The sequence below is a fragment of the Glossina fuscipes genome, unplaced genomic scaffold, assembly GCF_014805625.2.
Source record: "Glossina fuscipes isolate IAEA_lab_2018 unplaced genomic scaffold, Yale_Gfus_2 2, whole genome shotgun sequence".
NCBI classification, from domain to species: domain Eukaryota; kingdom Metazoa; phylum Arthropoda; class Insecta; order Diptera; family Glossinidae; genus Glossina; species Glossina fuscipes.
In genome coordinates this window covers 27,644,434-27,669,835 of record NW_023998416.1, presented here as the reverse complement: position 1 = coordinate 27,669,835, position 25,402 = coordinate 27,644,434, and the positions used below count along the sequence as shown (strand labels likewise).

The following is a 25,402-nucleotide window of genomic DNA, read 5'->3' as shown; positions in this document are numbered from 1 at the left end:
GGTTTCATGTTGCGAAAATTAGGATCACTGCATTTGCTAGAATTCGCTTTAGTCTATTGCAACACAGCAAATATGCTCTTCCGGTCTTTCCAATCTTTTCAGCATTCGAAGATTAATAATCGGAACGGTTAAGCCCAAGGACATGTTCTGGAGAACATAATTTTAATAAACTATTTCAATTCACTTTGAAAGTTTGTACACACTTTTCCGCAAAAGCACCATGAGCAGCGCGCTTATGCGGATGCTTTCTACAGGCACTTTTGGTTGAACATTTTTTCCAGTGATTTGAATTTAACAAGTCCAACAGTAGTACATTTTTCGATCGAACCTTAAGCCGATTTAAAACTTTGATTGTACTTACAGGAAAGCTCAAAGAGCTGGCGTCTTGCAACCAAGTTATTCTATTGGAGAATTTATTAATTTATTTTTTTTTTTTCAAAAAGTTTCTTTTTTTCATTAATTACAAATTTAGCAAGAATTATTTCATTTTTCGATATAAAATATTATAAAAATTAGTTCTGCTCGATATTAATTGTTATTTAAAATCAAAATGGATAGACGAAAGAGATCTCAAGACGTTTGCTGCTTTAATTTTTGTTGTGCATGACTTTCCATATCAATGAAACGGCGTAAACGTGTCCCATTAAAGGGCTCTTCACTTCCGGGTGGATACTTTCTCATCTGCAATTTTTTTGTATAGACATGTATATATGTAAGTATTAGTATTATAAGGTGGAAGAGAGAAAACACTGTACATAATTTATGCGTTTCCGATTACATGGACATTAAAATCCTACACCATTGTTACCTTTTATTGCGCCACCGTCCATTTTTCTTTTTTTTTTTTTTCTTTTTTTTTGGATTTGTTAAGTTAGTATTAACGCATTCAAATCCGGCTATTTTGTAATACAGAGAATCATATAAAAAAACTTTAGATTATTTTATATTATTTAATCTTGTAAATCCGAGATTTCATAATGGAATATATTGATAGGAAATACTATAGGAAATGAAATTTTATCTATAAAGGTAAATGGTTTATATAATCGTCATGATTTTTTCGAAGTCACTTGTGGTGAAAGATTTATTGAATTTGTGTGAATGTACACAACATCCAGAACAACTTGAGATAGACCTATTTTTTGTTCCAAGGATCGATCATTTTATAAAATGGTTTAAGTTTGTCTCTCCGCTTGTCCTTGTGCCTTCTATGTTATCAAAATACTGTGATGAAATTTAGCCTATTTTAGTCCGTAGTAGTAGTAGTTTATGTAAAGCATGAGTCTGTAAGAATCCTCTCTCGGTCTGATTATCGAACTACTGACTTTATTGTTTTTCGGGCAACTCTTAAGTGCCGCTTGAAGAGGATCGGAGGTTGTAAGGACGAACACACGTAGCATTGTTGAGCTAGCTACCACTGAAGATATATGGGGTCAGTGGACCCCCTTTTCATATTTATTTGGTCTTTCTGCGGCCAAAAGCTAATAGCGTGTGACAAATTTAATTACTACGAATAATCCGCAGGAGCCGACATTTCAGAATGAAGCGTTGCATGGGAAGTGGCCCAAAACCATTTTCACTGGCTGCCTAGTTTGTCTTTGAGCCAAAATACCTCGATGTACGAAATCTTATCAAAATATCTGAAAAGTTGCGACCTATAGATTAAACACAAAAGTAAATGTATAGACGTCAAGCGAACAGGTAAGCTTGGATCGATTAAAAAAATAACTCTGAATAGTTCTGAATAGGTATAATGCAAGGTCGGTTTATCTCAAGTGCTGCTGGGTCTTCGCAAAGACTTAGTATACCCTTTTGCCAGAAGTGGCGTAGGGTATAAAAAGTTCAATTTCCTGAATTTTTTCTACAACTTTATCAGTGATGAACTTGCTTGAACTTGCATATAACTCGTGCTTTCCTGATCTCGTAAAAGCTCGTAATTGTTACTTGGATTTTTCCCAAAACTCTCAAAGCTTTGTAGAATCCACTGAAATGTGTCTTGCTGATTCCCTCGCCTAATAGAATCATTAATCATGACATCTGCATAAAAGCTTCGGTTCCCATTGCCGGCAATGCTAGTAACATATACAAATAAACTCAACTCCTTAAGCAAATCGAGTGCGCGCAATTTAAGAATTCTTATTGATTTTTGATCAAACTATCTTTTAGTGAATTTACAAACATTTACACACATTAGATGTCTTCAAATTGGCGTATGGCGTATACATTATTAATTGCTGATGAATAATAAGCACGATTCTAAAGATTACATGTTTTTAAAAACAGTTACTTTTGAATATGAAAACAAGTGAAAATACAATTATATGAAATCAGCAATGAATGTCAAATCAAAAGCATTTGTATTACTGCACATGACACTATTTAAACTAATGATTTATATATAAAATATATATATATATAAAAAAAAAAAAAAAAAAAAAAAAAAAAACTAATTTAAATATTTATTAAAGTCATTCAAACACTATTAGTATTTCGCTAATAAGCATCTCGTGTCCAAAGATAAATAATTTTGAAATTTTTCTTAATGCTTTGCTGAGCTATGATCTGATCCTTCGGGACATGCAAATACAAAATTGCGTGCTAGATTAGGGAATCCCTGAAGTATACATTCTTAATCGAGTTCATCTCTGTAAACATCTGTTATTCGATCTGTTTTCAAGTTCGAATAATTGAAATGGAAATGAAAGGACTTTGCGAGCGCGTAAATGACCACTAAATGTTCATAGAAAATTGCTGAACAACTGAGTAAAAATGAACATTAGAAAATAATGCTGCCAAAAGTCCGGACCTTAGAACACATATGAAACTAAAAGATTTGAAACAAAGATTGCCCTAATCGTTGCTTGTGTATATGTTCAATAAACATTCTCTTACAAAAACTATTACTCGCCGCGCAAAGAATTTGAATTGATTATTGACAGCGCACGAAACCTGAGCAACGAATTCAAAAGTTTCAAAAATTCGAAATCACTTGCCTGTTGAGATATATTTTAAAATAATTTCACTTCAGTGGAAGCATCACGAATTTTGCCATATTAGCAAGTAAACAAACATTATAGTGAGTCACGACCCGGTACTATAGATCGCTTCACTTAACACAGTTATTCATATGACGAGTTTTCAAAATAAGACTTTATATGAGCAATGAGGGAAAAAGTGATTCCATCTGAACGATTTTCAGTAGCGTTCTTCTTTGAACCAAAACATCTCGTTATACCAAATCTTCTCAAGATGTCTCACAAATTACGACCCATAGGTCAAACGCGTAAATACATGGATAGATCTCAGACGGACAGACAGACAGACGGACAAGCTTAAATTGATAAAGAAAGTGTTTCTGACTCGATCGGCATAATAAAAAGCGGGTCTATCTCAAGTTTCTCTGGGTGTTGCATACGTCAGCAAACACTTAACATATTCTGTAATATAAGCGGTGTAGGATATAGTAAAACAATAGAGAGACAGCAATTGAATCGACAATAAGCAATGGAATAAAATCCATACACGAAAATACATGGATAGATCTCAGACGGACGGACGGACAGACAGGCAGACAGACAAGCCTAGACTGATTAAGAAAGTGACTCTGAATCGATCAATATAACAAAACTAAGGTATATCTCAAGTCCTTCTTGACGCTATATATATTCATACAAAGTTAATATACTCTTGTATCACAAGTGAGGTAGGGTATAAAAATTCTGTCAGCCCAATTTTCATGCACTGAATCACAAAGCATGTTAACTTAAGAGTATTTTTTAAAACGAGCTGCGATAGGCTCTTTTCCTTTATATGAAAAGACTAGGAATCATTTCCCAAATCAATTCCAGTCTGTCTTTCTGATCACTACCCATTTATTATGTGTGTTTAATTAACTGATCGTAAATTTCAAAATATGTTGAAGAAAGCTCTTCGAATACCGATAAGATTCGTGCCATGAGAGCGTAGTGACATTTTTTTAGGCTGCGTAAATTTCTTTGAATCTGAACTGTTTTGATGTTGCTTAAGCATTACGTGGAAAAAAAATTCCTCTAACCAACTTGAACACATTTAAGTTTACATAGCACATAAAATCAAAGCTTCACTTTTGAATCAACCAAAGCAATTACTGTTGTTGCCTTTTGGCTCGAAAATCTTTCTTGTGATTAAGCAGTTAACTGCCTATAACGACTATACTCGTCATGAAATAAATGCGAAATTTTGCATTATGGCGAGTATATACGTTATTATCCCTTGATCGATCCTTGTTGGATTTTCTCATAAAATTTTATTATGATGAGCGTGTACTTGCCATAATAGTGTCATTATGTCAAGACGTTTCATCCCAATCGAATTTCATATAACGTGTACTCCTTGAGTGACGAATATACTGGGGGAGCAATTTAAATGCAACAGTTAACTGCTTAATTATCACATGCAACCCAATTCGTACTCAATTATTTTATGAGAGGTAAGTATCCTTTAGGGTCTTGAGACGAGACAAAATTCCCAATCATTCATGGCGTTATGATGCTTGAATTAGAAACAGTTTTCTTTTTAAATATTCATCAATTTATCAATCATTGTTCTCTACGACATTACAACTGAAATCTAGTCAGATTCATATATCATGGATTTCATATATTCCTTGAAGTATAAATGACGAATACTTGAAAAATTTCTTGTCCCTTTAGAAAAGTTGTTAGATAATTCGCTGAGATATTGAGAGTAAGTGAAACCTAAAGCTTATCAATTGTTTTTAATATCTTCGAACATTAAATGCTTATCAATGAAGTAAAAACGAAATTTAAATACTTATCTAACAATATGCGATGGTATGTACATACAGTTGGAATGCAGTTTTATACCAATCACCGGTATTCTAAATTTCTTATATCGTTTGTAATAAATGAAAATGTACTGCTTAAGAGGAATCATGTACACTTGATTGTTTTAATTATGTCCGTCCGTCCGTCCGTCCGTTCATCCGTCTGTTGGCTGAAATGCTATGAACATTTAATTTGAAATGAGAACGTGAGATTCGACATAAATACATATATTCAAATGCATGGATTATGGAAAATGGGTGTGGCGGACCCATAAACTTGTTGAAATTCGCTAAGAAATTGATTAAAACTTTATGAACGAACAAGTAATCAAGGTCGCGCTACGGATACGCCCCTCCAATTGGCTTTATAACATTTCCTACATTTGCTTAAGGCGATTGGTGTTCGTGATTCGCCCTAAAGCGAACACAAGTTTATCTTACTTGTTATATATATTTTTGTAAATATATTAAATTTATTGTTTAAACAAATGTTAGCAAAGCTTTTTTCATATACATATATATATGTATATATGTATATGTTTTATATAGGTACGCGTATAAAAATGTATTCAATAAAGATTTTTATTTGTTTTTTTTTTTTTTTTTTTTTTTTTTAATATTTAATTTTTGTGTGAACGTTAAATATTATATTGAGGTAAATTAAAGGCTAAAATTTGCGACTAATTTAATTTGGTTGAATATTTATTTGGTGCGTAGTGTACTTGTGTCATCTGAAGTGAACCGTTTCTGTAAGTTATTAATTAGTAATAGTTTAGTATTAATATGCAATAATAATAACAATAATAATAATAATAATTATTTTTTGGTGCTGTATAAGCAAATAAATTCAATGAAACTTTTTTTTTGCAACATTTCCAAGCGACATCTTACCATAATTCTGTATTTCTCTTTGCAGGCATAATTAGATTCATCGATATCGCCATAACAATCCGATTTATAATCTTCCGGCAATGGTCGACCTTCGTATTCGCAAAGCTTATGTAAAGGACGAGATCTATATGAATAAAAGGAAAAATTCAAACTTAGAGCTTAAAACTGATTAATTGTAATTGTTACATTTGTTTTATTTAATTATTTATTTATTTTTTTTTTTATAAATTTACCGAACAATCAATTTATTCATAGCCGATGGTTTTTGCATTGGACAATAGAAGACATCGGGTGTCTTTTTATCAAATACTATTGATTTACGCATTAGATCCTTTTCTTTGATATTCACTTTGTCGCCGAACTTTCCATTGGCTACAGTTAGAAAGGCAAACAATAGGCAGAATAGTAACACAGACGTACGTCCCATATTCACAGTTATCTAAAAAGAAAAATTCGTTCTTTCCATAAACATTAACTTTAAAAAAGTTATAATCGAGCCAGTTCGATTATTAGACCAACCAACACCACTTCATCTAAGTAGACTGCTTGTAGTCATGTCTCTTGCATACAATATTTTATTGTTATGGAAAATCTTAATATTCGTCGAGACCGTTATATGTAGAAGTTTCCGAAAAATAGATCTATATGATTCCAGACTTGTCGCAGTGAATTTTGATGGAAAAATCATTATTTTTTCTGGTTTTCTTTTTTTGTAAAATAATAATTATTAGCTCTTGGTGCTATATAAATCGTTATGTTTCGTGTGAAAATTTATAGGAAAGAGGGCCAAAAAAAGGATTCGATTCCATCAATATGTTTTAATTTAATACGCACAAAATACAAAACGAAAAATTTCTTTTAATAAAACGCTTTTCCCAAACTACGGCATTATACGTGATGTAGTTGTAAAAATCGCCCAATTCAATAAAGCTAATCGGAATGCCAGAGAATGTTAGTTTGCGAACTTTATCGAAATATCTCAAAAATTATAATAATCCTTGTCTTGATGAATATGAAATTACGTGGGCAGATATAAGACAGACAGACAGTCGGACTTATATAGATTCGATTAGTTTAAGAGGTGTCAAGTCGTTTTCCATGTTGCATACATATGCACAATCTTAACGACAAGTGTTTTATAAGGTATGATAAATTAATTTTATCTTTGTCAATTTTATTTTAATAGATTTTTTTTTCAATTTCAAAACAATGCAAAATTAAAAATTTCTTATTTATAAAAATTGGAGGAGAAATTTTTGAAAAGTTTACTGAAACGAGTTGAGATGTGTATTTACAAATGAAAGTTTGTAGCTTAAGTCTTTTGTTTTTTTTTTTTGTTTTTTTTTTTTTTTGTATTCTATGCACTTAATTATTATTTAAATAACTGCACTTGTATGTAAGTATGCGCGTATATATTTAATTAACTTTTTGATCACTAGACATAAATAGATAGATATCTGCAATCGTAAGCGCTGATATAGTTAAGGTCACTTGAAATTCATGAAATATTCTCGTAGGTGGTTAGCCAATGACTAATTCTCCTCTAGATTTCTCTCTCATTCATGTAAGTTAAAAGAAAAAATACTTTTACTAAAGAAGAAGAAATTTGTTATTTAGTTATGCATTTGCACACACACACACACACACACATGTTCGCTTATATATACAACACATGCACATATTCCCATAAACAGTTATGTTATTTTTCATTTTCTGATCTCTACCTTAACACACACGCACACACTTACGATCTAAACAATTGATAAAAAATTTTATTTTATTTTACTTTCTTCTTTTTTAGCTGTTGTTAGGCGATAAAAAAGTCAAGTACTTGATTATACGTTGCCAACAAAACAATAACTGAAGTAATCGCTACGTTAGAATGTGTGCGCTTTTAATAAATTGCAAGAAAACAAAAATCTGAAAGTTAATCTTAACATTAACATTAGTTAATATTTGCAAAATATATATGTGCATTAATATGTTATTGTTGCCAGATTACGCGATTTATTGTTTGATTTGTACACTAGAAAAAAGCCATGAGTTTAGCTGATAGCCTCAACCAAACCGAGGGGAGCTATAAATATTCGGCTTTATCATCCATATTAATTGCACGCTCATCTAGTCTATGTTGTTATTTTTAAGTATCGTAACGTATACATTGATCACAATACATTAGTGCTCAATCAATTCCGTGTTCCCGAAATATTATATTATATTCTGTTCAGCCTATGGATTAATCTGTATTATTGGCGTAAAATTCGAAGTTACTATCACGCATTCCTTTGAAAACCTATAGCAACTCGTTTATAGCCCTCATATCAGAATTTAAGTATCCGCAAAAATTATGGCTGAGCGGCGTTAGGTAACTTGGTATAGTAATCAATCAATATTTTCCATGTCAATGGAATATTAAAATGTTGGAGAATCTTCAAGTTGAACTTTGTCGCCTCTCCGTTAAGAAATGTTTTTCATTGAATATTTCTGAAAATTTGGTTCTGCAGAGCGTTACTTCGAACTTACCGCTTATTTCGAACGCTACAGACTCGTTTGCATGATAAGATTTTTCGGCCACCAAAGAACTCTTTTTTAAGAGATATTCTTCCCTGTCTGTACGCGCAGCACGATGTTGCTCGGAAAGAGGTAAAGAAAGCGAACGAAATAAGTGAAGCGGTCACAGCATGGACGTGGACGCTTGTGCGACTAATATTATGCCTTATTATGACTGACGACTAATTATAGCTAGAACAGGTACGCTCTACCGCACAGTAATTTGACCCACGAAGACCAATTTTCTCATTGAATGATGTGCTTGTGTAAAGGTTTCTTCAAGACATACTGAAAACATATTTGCAAAGCCTTAGGTCATCTTAATATATTTACGTTTTCATTATTGACAAATCTACATATATTCTTTTCAATAGTCTGCACGAACACATACATACATACATTAGTCTGCACGAGCACGTACAATCAAAGGCATTTATGCTTTATAATCTTGTTCTCATATATTTTTAATTTTTAATTTTTTCCTTGTTATTATAATTAATTAAATGTCTTAATTGGCTTTGTTGTTTTATTTTTCTTTTCTTTATTTCAAATTAATTTATTTTTCTAATCAAAATTCTAAACAGTCAGACTATATTTACTTTATTCCATTTATAAGTTGTATTAAAAATTGAATCACTTCAGAGTTTGTATATAATTTTGGCAATCGTTACTAATATTGTGTTAAGATAATTTCTTTACGTTAATTAAAATTTTTCAATGCGATTTTTGTGAGAATCTCTTTGTTTATATATTGTAAAACTCGAATCGAATATTTTATCTTCAATTGATATCTAGACTAAGTGTTTCAATTGGTCTAAAATGATCCGCTGCCTATAAAGGCTGAAAAAAACTGTTTATAGGGAGTTGTTCGAATGTTTTATTGAAAAACCTCCCCCCCCAAAAAAAACCTTCGATTTTAAGATTCAGTTGTTTTTGTACATCGTCAGGTTCGTAGTAGTGTAGAAAGTCTCAAATTCCGACATCAGTTAACAAATTGTCCAAAATATTATCCCAGCCTCACATTATCATCATCTAAAATCGATTGAGAGTCATCAACTCTCCTCTTTCTGTTTATCGGAACTTGTACGATCTTTTTCGGTTTGATCGAGGCGTTTATTCTCAACCTTCCACACAAACACCCAAATAATAAAGGGAGAGCCATTCAAAAAAACAAGTCTTCCCAATGCAAGGGTCGCTAGAATACTCACTTTCTACTGAAGCTATGTATATATATATATATGTATACATGCGTGTGCCTTAAAAGAAGTTTAGGGTAAATTTCATTTATTTAAATATATGACGGATGTCAAATAAACAAGGGTTACGTAATACTCAAATATACAGTGTTTATTTCTTATAGCAACGGTCTTACTTTTAATATGTAAACAATAGTACGTGCATAGCAAATGTGCCCAAAAATTCGAATTTGCAACAACAATCACGTACGGTGTAAAAATTTGCAATAACAACTATATCCGCTACTAGCGGCAACTTTAAAATTCTTGATTGATTTTGAACTTAAGACGAGAGGGACCAAGCTGAAGAGGGATAATGAAATGAAATGGACCTTTGAAGTTATCAAACCAGCAATAGAGAGGTCTGCAGAAGGCTTGGAAATTTTTTGCTGACGGCATAATGAAGAGGAACAAATTTGAAAATAACCTTCACCAATAGGGATTTTTGCATGGGGGTAATCAAGTAACTGAAAATTAGATTTCATTTTCGCATTCACCCGTTTAGGAGGAACAGCTGAAAACCTAAGCGAGAGTAAAATTTGTCGTACCAATATAAATTTTTCAGCTGTTTCTTGTCGCACCACTTTTTCAATATATTCTCTTTAAAAATGTTTGGAGTTGAATCAATTTTTATTTTTGTTGAGATTTTTTATGTGTAAAACTTCTCACACACCTTTAGCAAGACAGTAAAGCGAGAGTAAAATTTGTCGTACCAATATAAATTTTTCAGCTGTTTCTTGTCGCACCACTTTTTCAATATATTTTCTTCAAAAATGTTTGGTGTTGAATCAATTTTTATTTTTGTTGAGATTTTTTATGTGTAAAACTTCTCACACACCTTTAGCAAGACAGACGGGGAACTATTCAAAGCAATATTTCATCGATAATATCATTTATATTAAGTTGAAATAAATATGGATTAAAATTCCTATGCATTTCGAAGGGATTTTGCTTTGAACCTTTGAATTTGTGTTTAAGTATTTCAATTTGAAATCTATGCAAACTGGATTAAATTGTTAAGTTTTTCTAAGTCCATCATCATTCATATATTGGCTGAAGGATTTTAAAATAAAACAGAATGATCATTGAAGTCGTTGAATAAAATCCACTGATTTAAATCATACAATCACTTTTAATATTCAATGCTTGAAATTTTGTTTAATTTTCTCTAAAAGCTTTCGCATCCACTATTTCAATACTTTTTCATTTCACATATCGAGGATTTTTTAGAAACTGTGCTACTTACTATACTCTTCACTCTTCATTTGCATGTGTGAAATTTGAACGTAAAAGAATTGAATTTCAGAGTTGCCTGACAGCAGCAGCACTATTGATAGATTGATAGCCCTTGTCTTATGGAATATCAAGAAACTATACAATAAGTGTAGATTGGCAATCACGTATTTTAGAGTGAATTATTTTTCGCCATAAAGAGTTTCAGCTGAATTGTTAAAAAAAAAAAAAAAAAATTGAAAAAAATCAAAGGAAATATATCTTTACAATTTAAAACGGTCTAACCATTTTCCAGGTGAATATATAATTGAAATCGCATTAATCCGTTGCCGTTTTAACAAAAAAAAATTAAAAAAAAAAAAAAGAAAAGAAAAGGAAAAGTATTTCTGGCATTGACAATATTCTCGAACTTTTTTTTTTAATACAATTGCATGAACGGATTAGATTTACGTAGGTATATAATATGTATCGCGTAAAAAGTCGTCGTTTAATTCGGGTCATATTTTCTTTCCATTGTTCAAGTGTTACAATACGACCATTAGAAAAGAAGAAAAATAAGAAGAGAGAAAAAAAAAGTTGGAAGATTACTCAAAACGAATATGTCTTTAAGCCCACATAATAAGCTGGGATTTGGTTATTCCTTACTAGCTATTGTGTTTCGTATGTGTTCAACCGAATTTTTCTTTTTTCAGACAAATAATTTCGTATGTATGCATATGACAATACGTAAGCAAAAAGAAAAAAAAATTGATTTGGTAATTTTCTGAAAACGCACACACAGGCGTACGCGCACAATAAGGAGTAAGACAACTTGCGAAGACACAATTAAAGGGATTCCTAGAAAGAAAGAAAAAATACCATTACACTTCTTTAGTTGAAGGGAGCTGCACCTTCTCCCGAATTTAGAAATTTTGTGATTTCATTACTTTTGAACAATACACAGGTATCTCCAAGTTTGATTTATCGTTTATCGCGAAAAACTGTTTTATTTTCAGCGCAACTACTGATTAGAGAAAAACCAGTTGGAGGTTTACGAAAAGCTTTTGGCTTTAAATTTTCTCATAATCAAGAGAATTGACAGAATGCAAAATGATCCTTCCGCTTACACTATTCGCAATGTTTACACAATGTTTATTCACATGTTTGTCTGTTGGAATTATATACTTCGCCTACATAAAAAAAGAGAATAAGCGAATGTTGTTTATAAGCACTGACCTATGAAAATGAGTAGAATGAATGCCTTTACAACAAAAAACAATTGATTGCGCTTAAGTACGAAAGGTCTAACTATATATTAGTCTATAATTAATGTGCCTTACAGATATTGTCATACGATTTATAGTGTTTGTATTGGTATACAAATATGCTTTAGCGTATCCAAAAAGTTTCTTAACCTCCTTGATCAGTAGATGAAAGAATCTTAGGGTAAATTCGTTGGAAAGCTTACTATACCAAAAACTTAAAAATATGGTTAGCAAAAATGACTCACAAAAAATGGGGACTTTGAAGTGGTTCGCTCTCATTTATAATTTGATTAACGGTGAATGTTTTGCAAAGAGGAGGAAATTTTGAAAGAAACCAAATAATGATTTCGGAAAAACTGAACCCCGAATTTTTTAAATACGTCGCTACTTTGGGTTCGTTCATTTTGCTCGCTTAAATGACGCTTGAAGCATCTTAGTCTAATTCAACATCAATACTGCATGTCATGATTGACAGAAAGTGAGTTTGATGAACGAAACAGTTATTGCACTTAACGAATTGTTGAAATTGATGTCGATTATTTTCTGTAACCTTTGGAGCATTGTCAACTACAAATTTATTATTTACTTGAGGGGTAAAAAGCGTTTTGAGAGGGCATTTATATAAAAAGATCTGAGTTATATGAGTATTACTAGCGCCACTTGCCACCAAATCCATCGTTGGACATCGCAGGACAATCTGTTTTTTCTGTTTGTAAACCGATTTAGGCAATAGTACCTACCTTAAGAGATTAACTTTTAAATATATTTAGCGACTGCATTAGATATTGGCATGAAGATAGTATTTCAAAGAGACCCTCTCTATATACGAAATTTGGCAACGAGATGATACTATATCAACGATGATTATGAGTGATGATTACGTAGCCGAGTATTCTTATGGTTCAAAGAATCCAGCTGTGAACTACGTTTTTAGGCTGTAAGAAGTTACTTCATTGTCTAAGGTAATGCGGTTATCAAAAAGAATAAAACTAAAAGAGTAGAATGTTGTGGACACATACGAAAATCAGGAAAGCATATAGAAATGTGCTAGCGAAACCTACTAAAAGATATTGCGTTCAGATACAGTTGCAGATTTCCTGAAATTGAGTAAGATTCTACCATCAAAATCCCCACTTCCTGTTAGGCTTCAAGCCTAATTGCCTGAAAATGGCTATAACTAAAATTGTTAATTGTTTACTTTGTCCTCATACATTTAAAACGAACGATTTATCTATGCAGAGTTTGCTTGCTACCTATACAATTTCAATAATCTTCTATCATAGTTTCGATGGTGGGAAACCCTGCAATACAACAATTTAAATAGTTTGTAAACATTCCTTAAATGTCTTCACATTTAATCACAATATTTTTTTTCTTTGAAAACTCGTCAAAATTTATTTTTACATATTTTTGATTTTTTCAGTATTCGGCGAGCAAACGTTAGAAAAGTTCTTACAACGTATTTTGGACAATTTGTGGTCGTGAAACGTTTAAAAAAACAAAGGCGTTTTCATATTCATTGTGATATTAAAACAACGTAAAGCAATCGAATACGATTTATATAGCAACCTTACGAATACAAGACATTGATATCAAGCTACTTGAGAATCCTTAAAATGAACAACTTGAATAGCAGCATTGACGAGGTTGTAGAGTGTCCCTTGTGCATGGAGCCGCTCGAAGTTGACGATTTGAACTTCTTTCCTTGCACTTGCGGTTACCAGGTATATGAATTTACGTACATTTTAAAATTTATCGTTCATCTCTGCATACGCGTGCAAACATTTATATAGATTTGCAGATTCTGCTGGCATAGAATACGAACTGATGAAAATGAGCTTTGCCCTGCGTGCCGAAAGGAGTATCCTGAAAATCCAGCCGACTTTAAACCATTAACACAAGAAGAGGTAAATCGCTCAAATGGATTTTTTTTTTTTTTTCAAGTCTATATAGATCTTGTATACAAAGTGCTTTCATTTTATTTTATTGTCGGCTGGTATGTTGAAAAAAATTAATTCAGATATAACATACGCAACGGGACCTTAGGATATCCGTGATATATCGAAACAGATAAGCTGTGGTTATTTATATTGTTTGTGCATAGCCGACTTAATTTTCGAGAAAAGCCGAAATTTTTAAAATGTAGTCATCGATGACATATAAAGTGTAGATCTTAAAATGGGGTTATGAGATTGTAAAAAATTGATTCCTGATCGACATATGGAAACTTCGGCTTTTATATTTTGTTTAAATGATGGGTATCAAAGATTCGCGAACAAATCAATTAAAAAATTAAATTTATTTCTATCCTTGCATTTTAGATGATAGCTTTTAAATCTCAGAAACGGCAACGCGATCAACAGCGAAAGCAGAAAATTACGGAAAATCGAAAACATTTAGCTAATGTTCGTGTTGTTCAGAAGAATTTGGTGTTTGTGGTTGGTTTACCACCGCGGCTCGCTGATGCTGATGTAAGTATATGTTCAGGTCGAAACTCTTTTATCTCGTTTAGTATAATACCGTGTAAACTTATAACTGAAAACTTATTTTACTTTCTCTCAATTGAAACTTTATTATGACAGATTCTTAAAAAACACGAGTATTTTGGAAAATATGGAAAAATTCATAAGGTAGTAATTAACCCCAGTACAACATACGCGGGAATTCAGGTAAGTCACGATTTATAGCTACCAATTAATACTTGTAGTATCTCAATTGAATATTTAAACTTTGAATCGCAAGTTTTCAAAATACATATTATCCGCTCACTTAGAGCAACAAAATATTGCTTTAAGAATTCTTATCCATCCAATTATATTAATTTACTATTCAAATAAGAATGTGAAGGGAAGTACCATAATTACAAGCTAAGAATTTGTAGTAAATATCAGCCATAAATTCCACGCATTTTTCGGATCTATTGCAAGTGAAAATATATGCGTAGAGAATTGTCCGCTGATCCTTTCATCCATTACCGTCCGATATGTGTGCTATATTTGCTTAAACCAAAAATAAGTTGGGATTAAATTTTTAAAAAATTTTTTATTAAATTGACGATTGCCTTACATCTCAGTTAAATCGTTCCCGCAAGTGCTTGCGGGGAAAACCAAGGAGTTAAATTCAATTATTATTAAGAAATTCAATTGGGAATGATAAGAAACTCTTTTCATTAAACAGTGTGTGTTGTATTGTGTTTATCAACGTTCATCTTTGGCCGCATTTATCACCCAATATGGCAAAAGTCTAGTAGGTCATGAACATTAAAGAAACATAAATGAATTGATTGCCTATGTTGATTAACCTTGAAATTGATTAAACGGACAAAGTAGCTTTCTTTAAATGACCGACACCGTAAATGAATTAACAACTTAGTATTTAGATTGGCGAAATTTGACTGTTAACTATGAAATCTAAATTGATTTCATAATTTTTATTATTTTAAGGGTCCCTCTGCTTCGGCCTACGTAACTTATGTACATAATACGGACGCGTTGCGTGCAATACAAAGTGTAAATAATATAACGATTGATGGGCGACTTATAAAAACTAGTCTGGGAACTACAAAATATTGCAGTCACTTCATGAAAAATCAACAATGCCCCAAAAGTGATTGCATGTATTTGCATGAATTGGGCGATCCAGAAGCAAGTTTTACTAAAGAGGTTTGTTTGCTTGTTTGATATTTGAAAGCATATTAAGAGTTTTGATAAACCTTTGATAATATAGGAAATGCATCAAGGAAAACATCAGGAGTATGAAAAACGACTCCACGAGGTTTTGATTGCATCTTCTACTTCTAATTCCAACGGCCATAACTCGGCCGCTACAAATCTTAAAAATTTGGAAAATGGAAGATTAAATAATGCGCCCAGTTTAATAACGTCATCTTCGTGCCTGGTAACTACATCAATGGCAGGTCCTTCGTTTACTAGCGCATCAACAGCGGCATCAGTTGTCGCTACGGTCCATCAAAAAGATGCTTGGCCAAGTTTGTCGGTTTCACCAGTTACGACGAGAGAATCTTCGTTAAGTCTAGGAGTAAATAGCAATAACAATAATAATGGAAAAAATAAGAAAGATCGCAGCAAACCAGAGAAATCGAAGAACGATAAAGTTGTTAAAATAAAACATAAAAGCAGCAACAGCAACAACTCTGCTAATGTCAATGCAAATTCAACGGGGAAGGATACGGATACAAGTGTGTCCTCATCATCAGCTTCTCATGGAGATGATAGCTACTCTCCATCTGATGGCAAATCCAAATCCGATAAGAATAAAGATAAACACCATAATACTACATCAAGTCGTCAGATACTGCGTAAAGAAGACTCTTTATGTTATTCGAACGAAAATGACGCGAAGGCTCACGATTATACGAAATATGGAATGGGACATAACTCTGTCAATAAACAGCACAAACAGAGCGCTAATAAAAATGACGATCAGCGTTCGCTTAGCTCAAGCAGTGGCAGCAGTAGTAGCAGCAGCAGCAATGAAAGTTCAATATCAGCTAATGAGAGTATCAGCGGAAAAAGTTCCCCGGGTGATTTTATCGAAAATAATTCTCACAATAGGCAAACATGTTCATCAACAGAAAAAGATGGAAAAATTTTCTCGGATGCATTACCGACCAATAAGAAGGAAAACGTATCAGACGAAAGTAATAATAAAATTTCTCAATTTATAACCGACAACAATATAATGTTAACAAATAACGTTTTAGATTCGGAAAAGATAGAAAATAACATTAACAAGGGAAGTAATGCAAAAGAAAACAATGACAATGCACACAGAATAAAACCATTAAATCACAATAGCAGCGACGGTACATTAAATTTGGTTAAAAACGATTTTCCATTGGGTAATTAATAATATATTATCTCAATTTGAAGAATTTTTCTCACCTGCACGATTATTAACTTAATTAAATTTATCGTTTTAGAAGACTTCTCTAAACTGAGTCTTTTTGACGGCAACAGTTTTTTTTCTTCTGGCGTTGGAGGTTTTCAACAATCGTTGTTGCTGAAAAACAACAAATTGGTCGACGAGACGGCACTTCCCATACAAATTAATCAAGCCAATCCCCATTTACCGGATCTTATAAACGGTAAACAAATTGTTAAATTGTCTCATTGCATTCTCCCATTATTAACTTATTTTATTTAACTTATCGAAAATTGTGGTCGGATCTGTTCAAGAATAATTTAATTTGGTTAATTCGATTTAATAGTTACTGGCATTCTATAAAATTATGGGCTTTTCATTTTTAAAATCAGTTCGAAATTTTTCGATTTTCTAAGAGTTTTTTTAATGAAAGAATGAAATTTAATAATACAAAGTTTACAATTATTTACAGGAATCGATGTTTACCAGAACAACACATTAAACACAAATGGTAAGTCTTCGGCATGTATGTGTATAAATCGAGAATTTATATAACGTAGAGAATTGCAGGATCTTTATATATATAGATATATTAAAATGTGCATGAAGATTACCACGACTAGAACTTGTAGCGATCGATAGTAGATTCATATTTTTTGCTTAACTTTTCCATAATCGACAAACTATCATCCATCTATCGTCTGGAGGAACATTCATTCTATCATTTGAAAATTGTAACGCTTCGTTTTTCCAAATTTTTTATTTTTGCTTGAAAAAGGCTTTCATCACCATCAGTTGCGCAACATTGCTATTAATCTTGTCCTTATTAAACAAAAAAAGCTTAGGTGAAAGTGGAATTTCTTTGTTAGTACCAATTTATATTAAAGGGTTTTCGAGAAGCACATTGCCTTCCTAGTCGTATCACATACAAAGCATTTGTCGCTTGATGCGATCCTTGTTAACATTTAGTTGGAGTAAAATTGTACATTTGTTTTTTGTTCCTAGACTTTGTTTGTTTCAAATAAAACTCGCCACACGTTGAACTAAGTTCTAAGAAGTTATAAAAACCTTTTTATGCATCATTTTCAAGCGACTTTTTGAAAATGCAACCAAAAATTAAGGTCTTTACATATCAATTCACTATTTTTGTCATAAATTACTAAGTAATAGGCGTCGCATTCTATGCAAAGGTCTCTTGTTTGTAACAATCTTTGTATGAGAGAAAGTTAAAAAAACGATCTTAATTCTTCTTCACATTCACTTAGTATTTATATCAAGGGCTACTGTTTTTTTTTTCCTTCTTTGTTCGCGTTAATTACAAATGGAACATTTTTTCATTTAACAACTTTTTATATGGGAAGAAATCGTAAAAACTATCTAAAGAAATCGATTCTCAATAAAAATTTTTTTCGAATCACAGCATGTTATATATTGTAATAGATTTTGTCAAAAAAAACTCGAAAAACTTTGAAACTGATTTAGTTGGTGGATAGTGTGTAAGGTATAAAAAGGTGCATGTTGTGATTAGTGATACCTCGGAGCACTTGAAATTTAAGATTTTCAATACATCAATACGAATATGAAATTGTTTATATATATGCGGCAAGAAATCTTCGATATATTTTTCAGTTTTCACGCTTTATAAATAAATTGTTACGTCACTGGTAAAATTAGGCCAGATAGCAGTTAGCAAATCAAAACGGTATCAGATCTGTAATCTGCTGTCGCTTTCTTAAGAGGGTCACTTACTTACCATCCCACGGTAAAGCATCTTACACCGCTTTGTGCGCTTTTCGGTATATTTCTATCATTCTTATTTAAAGTGCGCCTAAGACCTAAGAAAAACTCTGTTTTTTTTTTTTTTTTTTGTTGTGCTTTAGACGTTGTAGTAAAATGCATTTTGAATTTTTAATTTTAGACTGGGAAGATGCGTTCAAAAGCGTTTTACCGAAAACCAATAAGCAAATGGACGACAAACTGCAGCATCAAATGCATCTACAGCAGCAACAGTTTCATCAACAACAACACATTCAGCATCAAGATGACATCCATCGTCTTCAAGAGATTCAAAAAAGAAATAGTCTCTTAAATTCTCTTGGGCTTGCACAAATGAATAGAAATCATCACGGTATGTATTTAAGTGAAATCAATTGAAAATGCTTTCAATATTTTTGAAGTTTTTTCGTTTTTAATATTTCTCACCATCAAAATCATGTCTTCTTCTATGTACTTATTGCACTTGTGTGTGTAAAACCTAATTTAAAATCGAAAGAAAATCAAAGTTAAGAAAAAAATATCAAATGATTTTCAGACTTCGGGTGTGTGTTCCAAATGATAATTTAAAAAAAAAAAAATTTTTCTTTTTTTTATATACGAGAGAAATTCTTCAATAGTAATTTTATTTAATTTACTCAAAATTACAATTCTTTAAAGCATTACACGATATATATTTTACTTGTAACAATTACGAGATAATAGAGCAAGTATTTTGCATTTTTTTTTCATTTTAAAACTCTCCTTTAAAAATGGTCAAGGTGGCTTTTTCAATGCCTGTAGATGTAGTGTATGGCTGATAAGCGGCATTTTTAAACTTTGTAACATAGGACGTGGTAACGATTACTTCTTCTTAACACATGTTTCTTACACCAACCACCACCACATCGAGTCGGACTCGACATTATGTTATTTAAAATTATAAAATCTTTTTTCTTTCAAACACTAAATATGTCGTTAGCGATTTTGATGTCTTTTTTGCATATTAATTAAGAAGTTATTGGTACCAATCGCTAGCGCGTGCCAATTGGTGGATCAATGCATTTTTATATTGCGCCCAGAAAACGTATTCTTCGTCCTTTAGATTGTGTGTTAAAATTCTTCTTTGTTTTTTTTTTCTTTTTTTTTTGGTCATCTTTATAAAAGTATTTACCGAGTTTCAGAGCAATCTTTGTTAGGCATTTCAATTTATAACTTCCCATTTATGCGGGTGTGACACGCGTCAGGCCTATTTTCAGTTTGCGGCAACAAATTAGTGTTATGTGCCAACTTTCAACTTTCTATCTTAATTTTTGCGCTTGTGAGTGTTTCATTTAAAGACGGACGGGCAGACAGACATGCTTCACATATATTTTTATATATATTAGGTGTTTGCAAAAATGTTGATCACTTTCTCAGTTGAAAAAGGCATTTATTGTGGAAAATCGGCACACATGACGATATCATCTCGAAAGAACTTGTATTGGTTCGGCAGCGATCCATCAATAGTCCCATTTTCGCACTCGAGCCAAGCTACGCTGTATAGATCTGAAAAATCAGGAGGTGACAAAACTGCTAAGTACGCTGGTACGCATTGTCCTTTCGGATTGCAACAGTATATCCTGGACAACTCTTGCAACAAATGGCCCAAAAATGGCGTATTCAGTCAATTCGTGTCGTCACTTTTAAACCGTTGAACCCAAAATCGACAATTTGGATATAATGACGCGGCATCACCATAAGACTCTGGACGTGTTTTGGTGGGCTTCGGCAGCAGATTTCTTCAAATAAATAATGAAAGCCATTAATTTCGAAGAAGAAGAATTTTGGGGACTCCATGGTTAGCGTCAGCGTACAACTGAACGAATCAAGAATGGTAAATGGAAGACAGTTACACTTTATGGAGAGGAAGGTCAAAAACATCGAGTTCAATCGTTATGTACACTGGTATTTCCCATTTCTTTATCATTGTTACCTAAGAAGTAGCAATCGCTGATCAAAATTTTTGCAAACACTCAATATATAGTTAAAAGTGTTCTTATGGCTTTTTTATAATCGTACATAAATTTATTTTATTATTCTATAAATATGTGTCTCTGTTCGCCTATGTCTTATACGGTGCTTTCGCTCTCAAAAAGTTATATGAAAAGCTGGAGCTTGGCATATAGACTATGACATTCTTTCTTTCGTTTTTATGAAAAGCTTATGAGCTTATATCAAATATCACTGCGTGAGATTAGAAAGCCAATCCAATGAGTGACTAAATGTTTAAATAAGCAAGGCAAAGATATAGGCAGGGAAAGAGGCAACACAATTTTTTAAAGTAAAGTGCTCTGAAAATGCCAAATCCCGTACTACCAGCACCAAAAGCAAGGCGAAGGGCAAGTTAAAAGTGTCTTTGCTTAGAGCTACCAAGATTGTTTAATTACGCAGCCATGATGCTCACTCTTCAGAAAATATTCGAAAAAAATTCTTCACAAACGCTTAAAAGAATCCGAGGTGAATAAACACACAATGCCCTGAAATCTGTTCTATGATCTTTTTATAAAAGAGGAATAAATTTCGATGTGTCATATTTAAAAAAAAAAAAAAATCGCAAAACTTTTATGAAACTTGCAACCTTTTTGTTTTTTTTTTCATTAGATTTGCAAAATGTAACAAATTCACTTTTAACTGGTTGCGAGAGACAAACAAATTTACCATCACAGCAGCAGTTACAACATCAAATGTTGCAACAGCAAAATTCAAACGATAACTCATTTCACAATTCTCTATTTGGCACAAATATGTCGAAATTCTTTGATTTCCACAAGAATCAACAACAAAAAATGCAGAGTGTAAGTAAAATTATATTTCAGTATAAACTTAATTATTTATTATGTGTATGTACTTAAATTATTTATAAAATAATGAAAAGGAATTTTTTTTTTTTTTTTGTGATTAATCTGCGTCATGTCAGAGTGTAGCATAGACTTCGCAATTTTGGAATAAAAAAGTCTTTAACGTGAATTTTTCTTTTCCCTCAAGGAAATGCTCTCCCCTTCTTTCTCATGCTAGATAGAAATCCGTCAGACCCTACCCTACAGATGTCGATGAAATTTAATTACGTCATTAATCAATTAATCGAATTTTAATAACCTATACCGAGCCACTGTTATGCTCAACCGATCGATTTTAATTGTAATGGCTTCGTGTAATTCCTAAAATTGGAAGGATTTTGATGCTACGCAAGCTTTGCATGCTTTTTTTTGTTTATTCGTGTTATTTGCTTCTTTTTTTTTTTTAAATGAATTTTTGTACCCATGAGGGGTGTATTCATTTTGTCAAAACGTTTGCAACGCCCAGAATGAAGCTTCAAAGAACCAGCAATGTATATACATTCTTGATTAACATCAAACTTTGAACCGATTTAACAATGTCCATCCGTCGGTCTTTGTAGTGTATGTTGTCAATATTCTTTTGACCGCAAAAATTAAACTATCGGCTTCAAATTTTGGCAGAAACATTGGGAACCCTTGCACACAGGTAGGTCGGTATTAAAAATAGGCCAAGAACCCGCCTACAGTACCACGTAAACGGAGGACACATCTATTTTTCACAAATGACAGCATAGATAGATATGCAAAAATTTAATGTATATTCTCTAGGTGATGGAAAATGGGCAAAATTGACCATGCCTACTCAATATTATATTATATGAATTTTTGATTTTTTCTCAATACATTTACAAAGCGCAGAAGTAAATTTCAAATACAGCTTCCCATAAAGTATACAAATTTTTGATTAGTTGCAAAGACGGAATACATCCAAGCATGTCTGTTTACCTGTCCATCTATATTCGTCTGGCCAACAAATCTTCAAATCTGCAAATCTTCAAAAGAGTCTATATAACCAAAACTGACAGCATTTTTGCTTTGCCAAAGCCCACCCAATATTATTATTACATATTCAATTTTTTCCTTAAATAACGGTGATAGGTACAAAGGCTTCGGACGCAACGGAATATAATTTTCTTGCTTTTTTTTTTTTTTGTTTTAAGCGTTAAGGCTTCCATATTAAACTAGAAATCTGTAGTAATTTTTTTTTACTGCGCCAAGTTCCTTATATGATGATACAATTCGCTATAGATTTTTTCTGATGTTTTTCTCATTTTTCACAGTGTTTAAACAACGCTGGAGTCTCGATTAATGGAAATCCATCTTTATGCGACAATATGCATATGATGTCTTTGTTAGAAAACAGCCGCACACATTCTCAGCTCTTTGATGCAAACTGTAAGTGTAGATTTTTATTTCATAATTACCAGTTGTACTTTATTTCGATTAATATTCGAGCTTAATTTCGAATCGATTTGTCCGTTATAACTTAGTACGACATTGATAGAAATATAGAATAATGGGTTTTTTCTCAAATGAAATCGCCACATTTAGGACTTTAATGGTTCCACTAGGAGACAGACTAATAGACGTGGCTATATCGATTGCATATATTGTAGTATGCTTATACTCAGGGTATACCACTAAATTTTCCCAAACTTTCATGTAAATAATGAAAAGTGTAGGAAAAGAGAAAAAGTTAAAAGCAGTCCATAGTTTTGGGCGTCTCCTATAATAACCGGATTCGTTTTAAATATAAGGTTCTATGCTTGACCCAAAATATCTCAATGCAGGAAATTTCATTACAATATGTCAGGACTTGGACATTGAACACAAAAATATATTGGTCGATTTAGGATCAATTCTTCTATAATAAAAGCCAGGACGCCAGTCTTCGCAGGAGGTTAACACATCATGCGTCTTGCGCAAGTACGGTGGGGTTTAATGAAACATTTAAGTGAATCTCGAGATTTGGATGAATGAGATATTGCAAACACACTATAGCTGTAAAAGGAATTATTACCAAACCATAGATAGAACAGAAGTAGATTACTTTTGAGAGATTAGATTACCTTTTGAAAATGTATATAGTACGAAATGTATATATTGCATATTTATTTTCATATTTTAATACAGGTATATCTACGTCTTTGCAACAACAGCAACAACAGCAACAACAGCAGCAGCAACAACTTCAAAAACAGCGATTCTTTGGAAAATTCGATCAAATGGTAATAATATTTTGTTATTTTGAACGTTTAAATTATTAAATGGCTTACACATAACATTTCATTTCACAGTTATGTCAACAGCAACAGCAGCAACAACAACAACAACAGCAACAGCAGCAGCAACAACAGCAGCAACAACAACAGCAGCAGCAGCAACAGCAACAACAGCAGACGCAAAATTCTCAGCATAGTTCCCTGCAATCGCAAGCAAATAATTTGCAAAACCATTTTATACAAAATGCAAACACGGACGATGACTTAGGTAAGAGACGAGATTTCCTTAAAACTTCTTCTTCTTTAAGATTCTACTTTATGTATCTAGGACTTGTATTTTTAGTTTGCTTGATTGTTCTTATGTATTTACATTGCTTTTTAAACTGCGGTTTAAAAATTGTTTTTCCTATATCCAAACAATAAAGTTGCTCTTTAACTAGATTTCTACCTTTCAAAGGATTCGTAAGAAAAAGTTCTAAGGGGTCTTCATTATTATTTGGATTCTGAGTTAAGTTAAAAAAAAAATTGTTTTTTTTTTTTTATTTTGCGCGTAAGCAACGCTGGTTTTTGAATCGATTTTAGAAAATATATTTTTGTTGTTGCCTTATAATATAATTTGAAATTTTAATGTTAAACTAAATTCTATGATTACTTATGTTGTTAATCTTTGCCTCTGTATAGGATTTGATCCTTTTATCGAGACTCAAAAAGCCTTAGCTGAATTAATTGAAAATGAGGAAGAACAACAGAACAACAGTGTGAATACGAGTAACAATTCTGCTGTTGGCTCCTCAAAATTATTACATCTTCAGCCGCCGCAACAGCACAAGACACAAGTGAATAATCAACAACAAATGTTAGATTATATGCAGCGAGCTCGCATGCCACCTCCTGGCTTTAATCATATGAATACGTATGGATTTGGAGCTCCCAGAATACAAAACAATAGCAAAATTTTACCATTTATGAATTTAAATACAAACGCTACAGGGAATACAAATGGACAGCCTATGCAACAACAATTACCGATATCCAATAGCACATGGAATACACATTTAGGCGGTTTTCAACAGCAAAATCAACAACTTAGTGACTCGCAAATTCGTCAGATGAACACAAATCAAATGCAAAATACTGGACCTCAAAAAGGTAAAAAAATGAAGTAATTCTTTATATGCATATGTTATATATAATTGCACATATATTTGTTGTGTATACTTTTTCTACAGCCAAGCATATTATTTGGCTTTAAACGAATAAATAATAAAATGTTAAAGTAAATAATTTCTCTAGATTTGTATCTGCACTAATTTTCGCAGAATTCAAAAACGTATTCAAAAGATGAGGTAATTTTAATTTTCAAAAAATTTATATTTAAGGTTATACTGGTAACGATTGGACTGCTATGGACCCAGCTATACTCTCATTTCGCCAATTTTCTACTTTCCCACAACAAGCTTCGATTGGACCACCACACTTGCAGCAACATCAGCAGCAGGACATTTTTATGCAACAAATGGCTCAACAACAGCAGTCCGCTGGACTTGCTGGTAAGATATAATGCAAGAAAAGAGACGAGAATTCTCTCAATTTCTTTCTCCCTCTCTCTGTCTCTGTCTTTGTCTCTCTATGCGATCTACATCATATCGTAGATCCAAAGATGTTTCATATTTATATTTTTATTATA

General features: G+C 32.4%; 2 protein-coding genes across 10 annotated transcripts in view; one reads left to right on the top strand and one right to left on the bottom strand.

Annotated features, from left to right (window-relative positions):
• Positions 1-539: 539 nt before the first annotated feature.
• On the bottom strand, positions 540-7,594 carry LOC119633142. 5 transcript variants are annotated; one of them, XM_038026451.1, is made up of 4 exons: positions 7,142-7,457; positions 5,950-6,155; positions 5,717-5,840; positions 540-681 (listed from the first exon to the last, which is right to left on the bottom strand). In XM_038026451.1, exons 1-4 carry the CDS (start codon positions 7,157-7,159, stop codon positions 571-573), a joined length of 459 nt encoding a protein of 152 aa, XP_037882379.1. In that variant the 5' UTR covers positions 7,160-7,457; the 3' UTR covers positions 540-570. The 5 variants fall into 5 exon arrangements, with proteins under 5 accessions (XP_037882379.1, XP_037882380.1, XP_037882382.1 ...); XM_038026452.1 differs by lacking the exon at positions 7,142-7,457 and adding an exon at positions 7,503-7,594 and having other exon boundaries at positions 541-681; XM_038026454.1 differs by lacking the exon at positions 7,142-7,457 and adding an exon at positions 7,465-7,482 and having other exon boundaries at positions 541-681.
• Positions 7,595-10,925: 3,331 nt separating this feature from the next.
• LOC119633141 (homeobox protein 5) overlaps positions 10,926-25,402 on the top strand; it is a 15,344-nt gene continuing 867 nt past the window's right edge. Inside the window, exons 1-17 of one of the 5 annotated variants that reach the window (XM_038026446.1) lie at positions 10,926-11,029; positions 13,402-13,702; positions 13,772-13,885; positions 14,300-14,449; positions 14,561-14,647; positions 15,422-15,640; positions 15,705-16,638; positions 16,702-16,839; positions 16,921-17,085; positions 17,335-17,373; positions 18,781-18,990; positions 21,258-21,451; positions 22,774-22,888; positions 23,627-23,721; positions 23,791-23,983; positions 24,397-24,864; positions 25,095-25,265. In XM_038026446.1, coding sequence (XP_037882374.1) covers positions 13,595-13,702; positions 13,772-13,885; positions 14,300-14,449; positions 14,561-14,647; positions 15,422-15,640; positions 15,705-16,638; positions 16,702-16,839; positions 16,921-17,085; positions 17,335-17,373; positions 18,781-18,990; positions 21,258-21,451; positions 22,774-22,888; positions 23,627-23,721; positions 23,791-23,983; positions 24,397-24,864; positions 25,095-25,265 — 3,400 coding nt within the window. In that variant the 5' untranslated portion in view covers positions 10,926-11,029; positions 13,402-13,594. The other 4 variants (XM_038026450.1, XM_038026445.1, XM_038026449.1 and 1 more) reach the window with 4 other exon arrangements.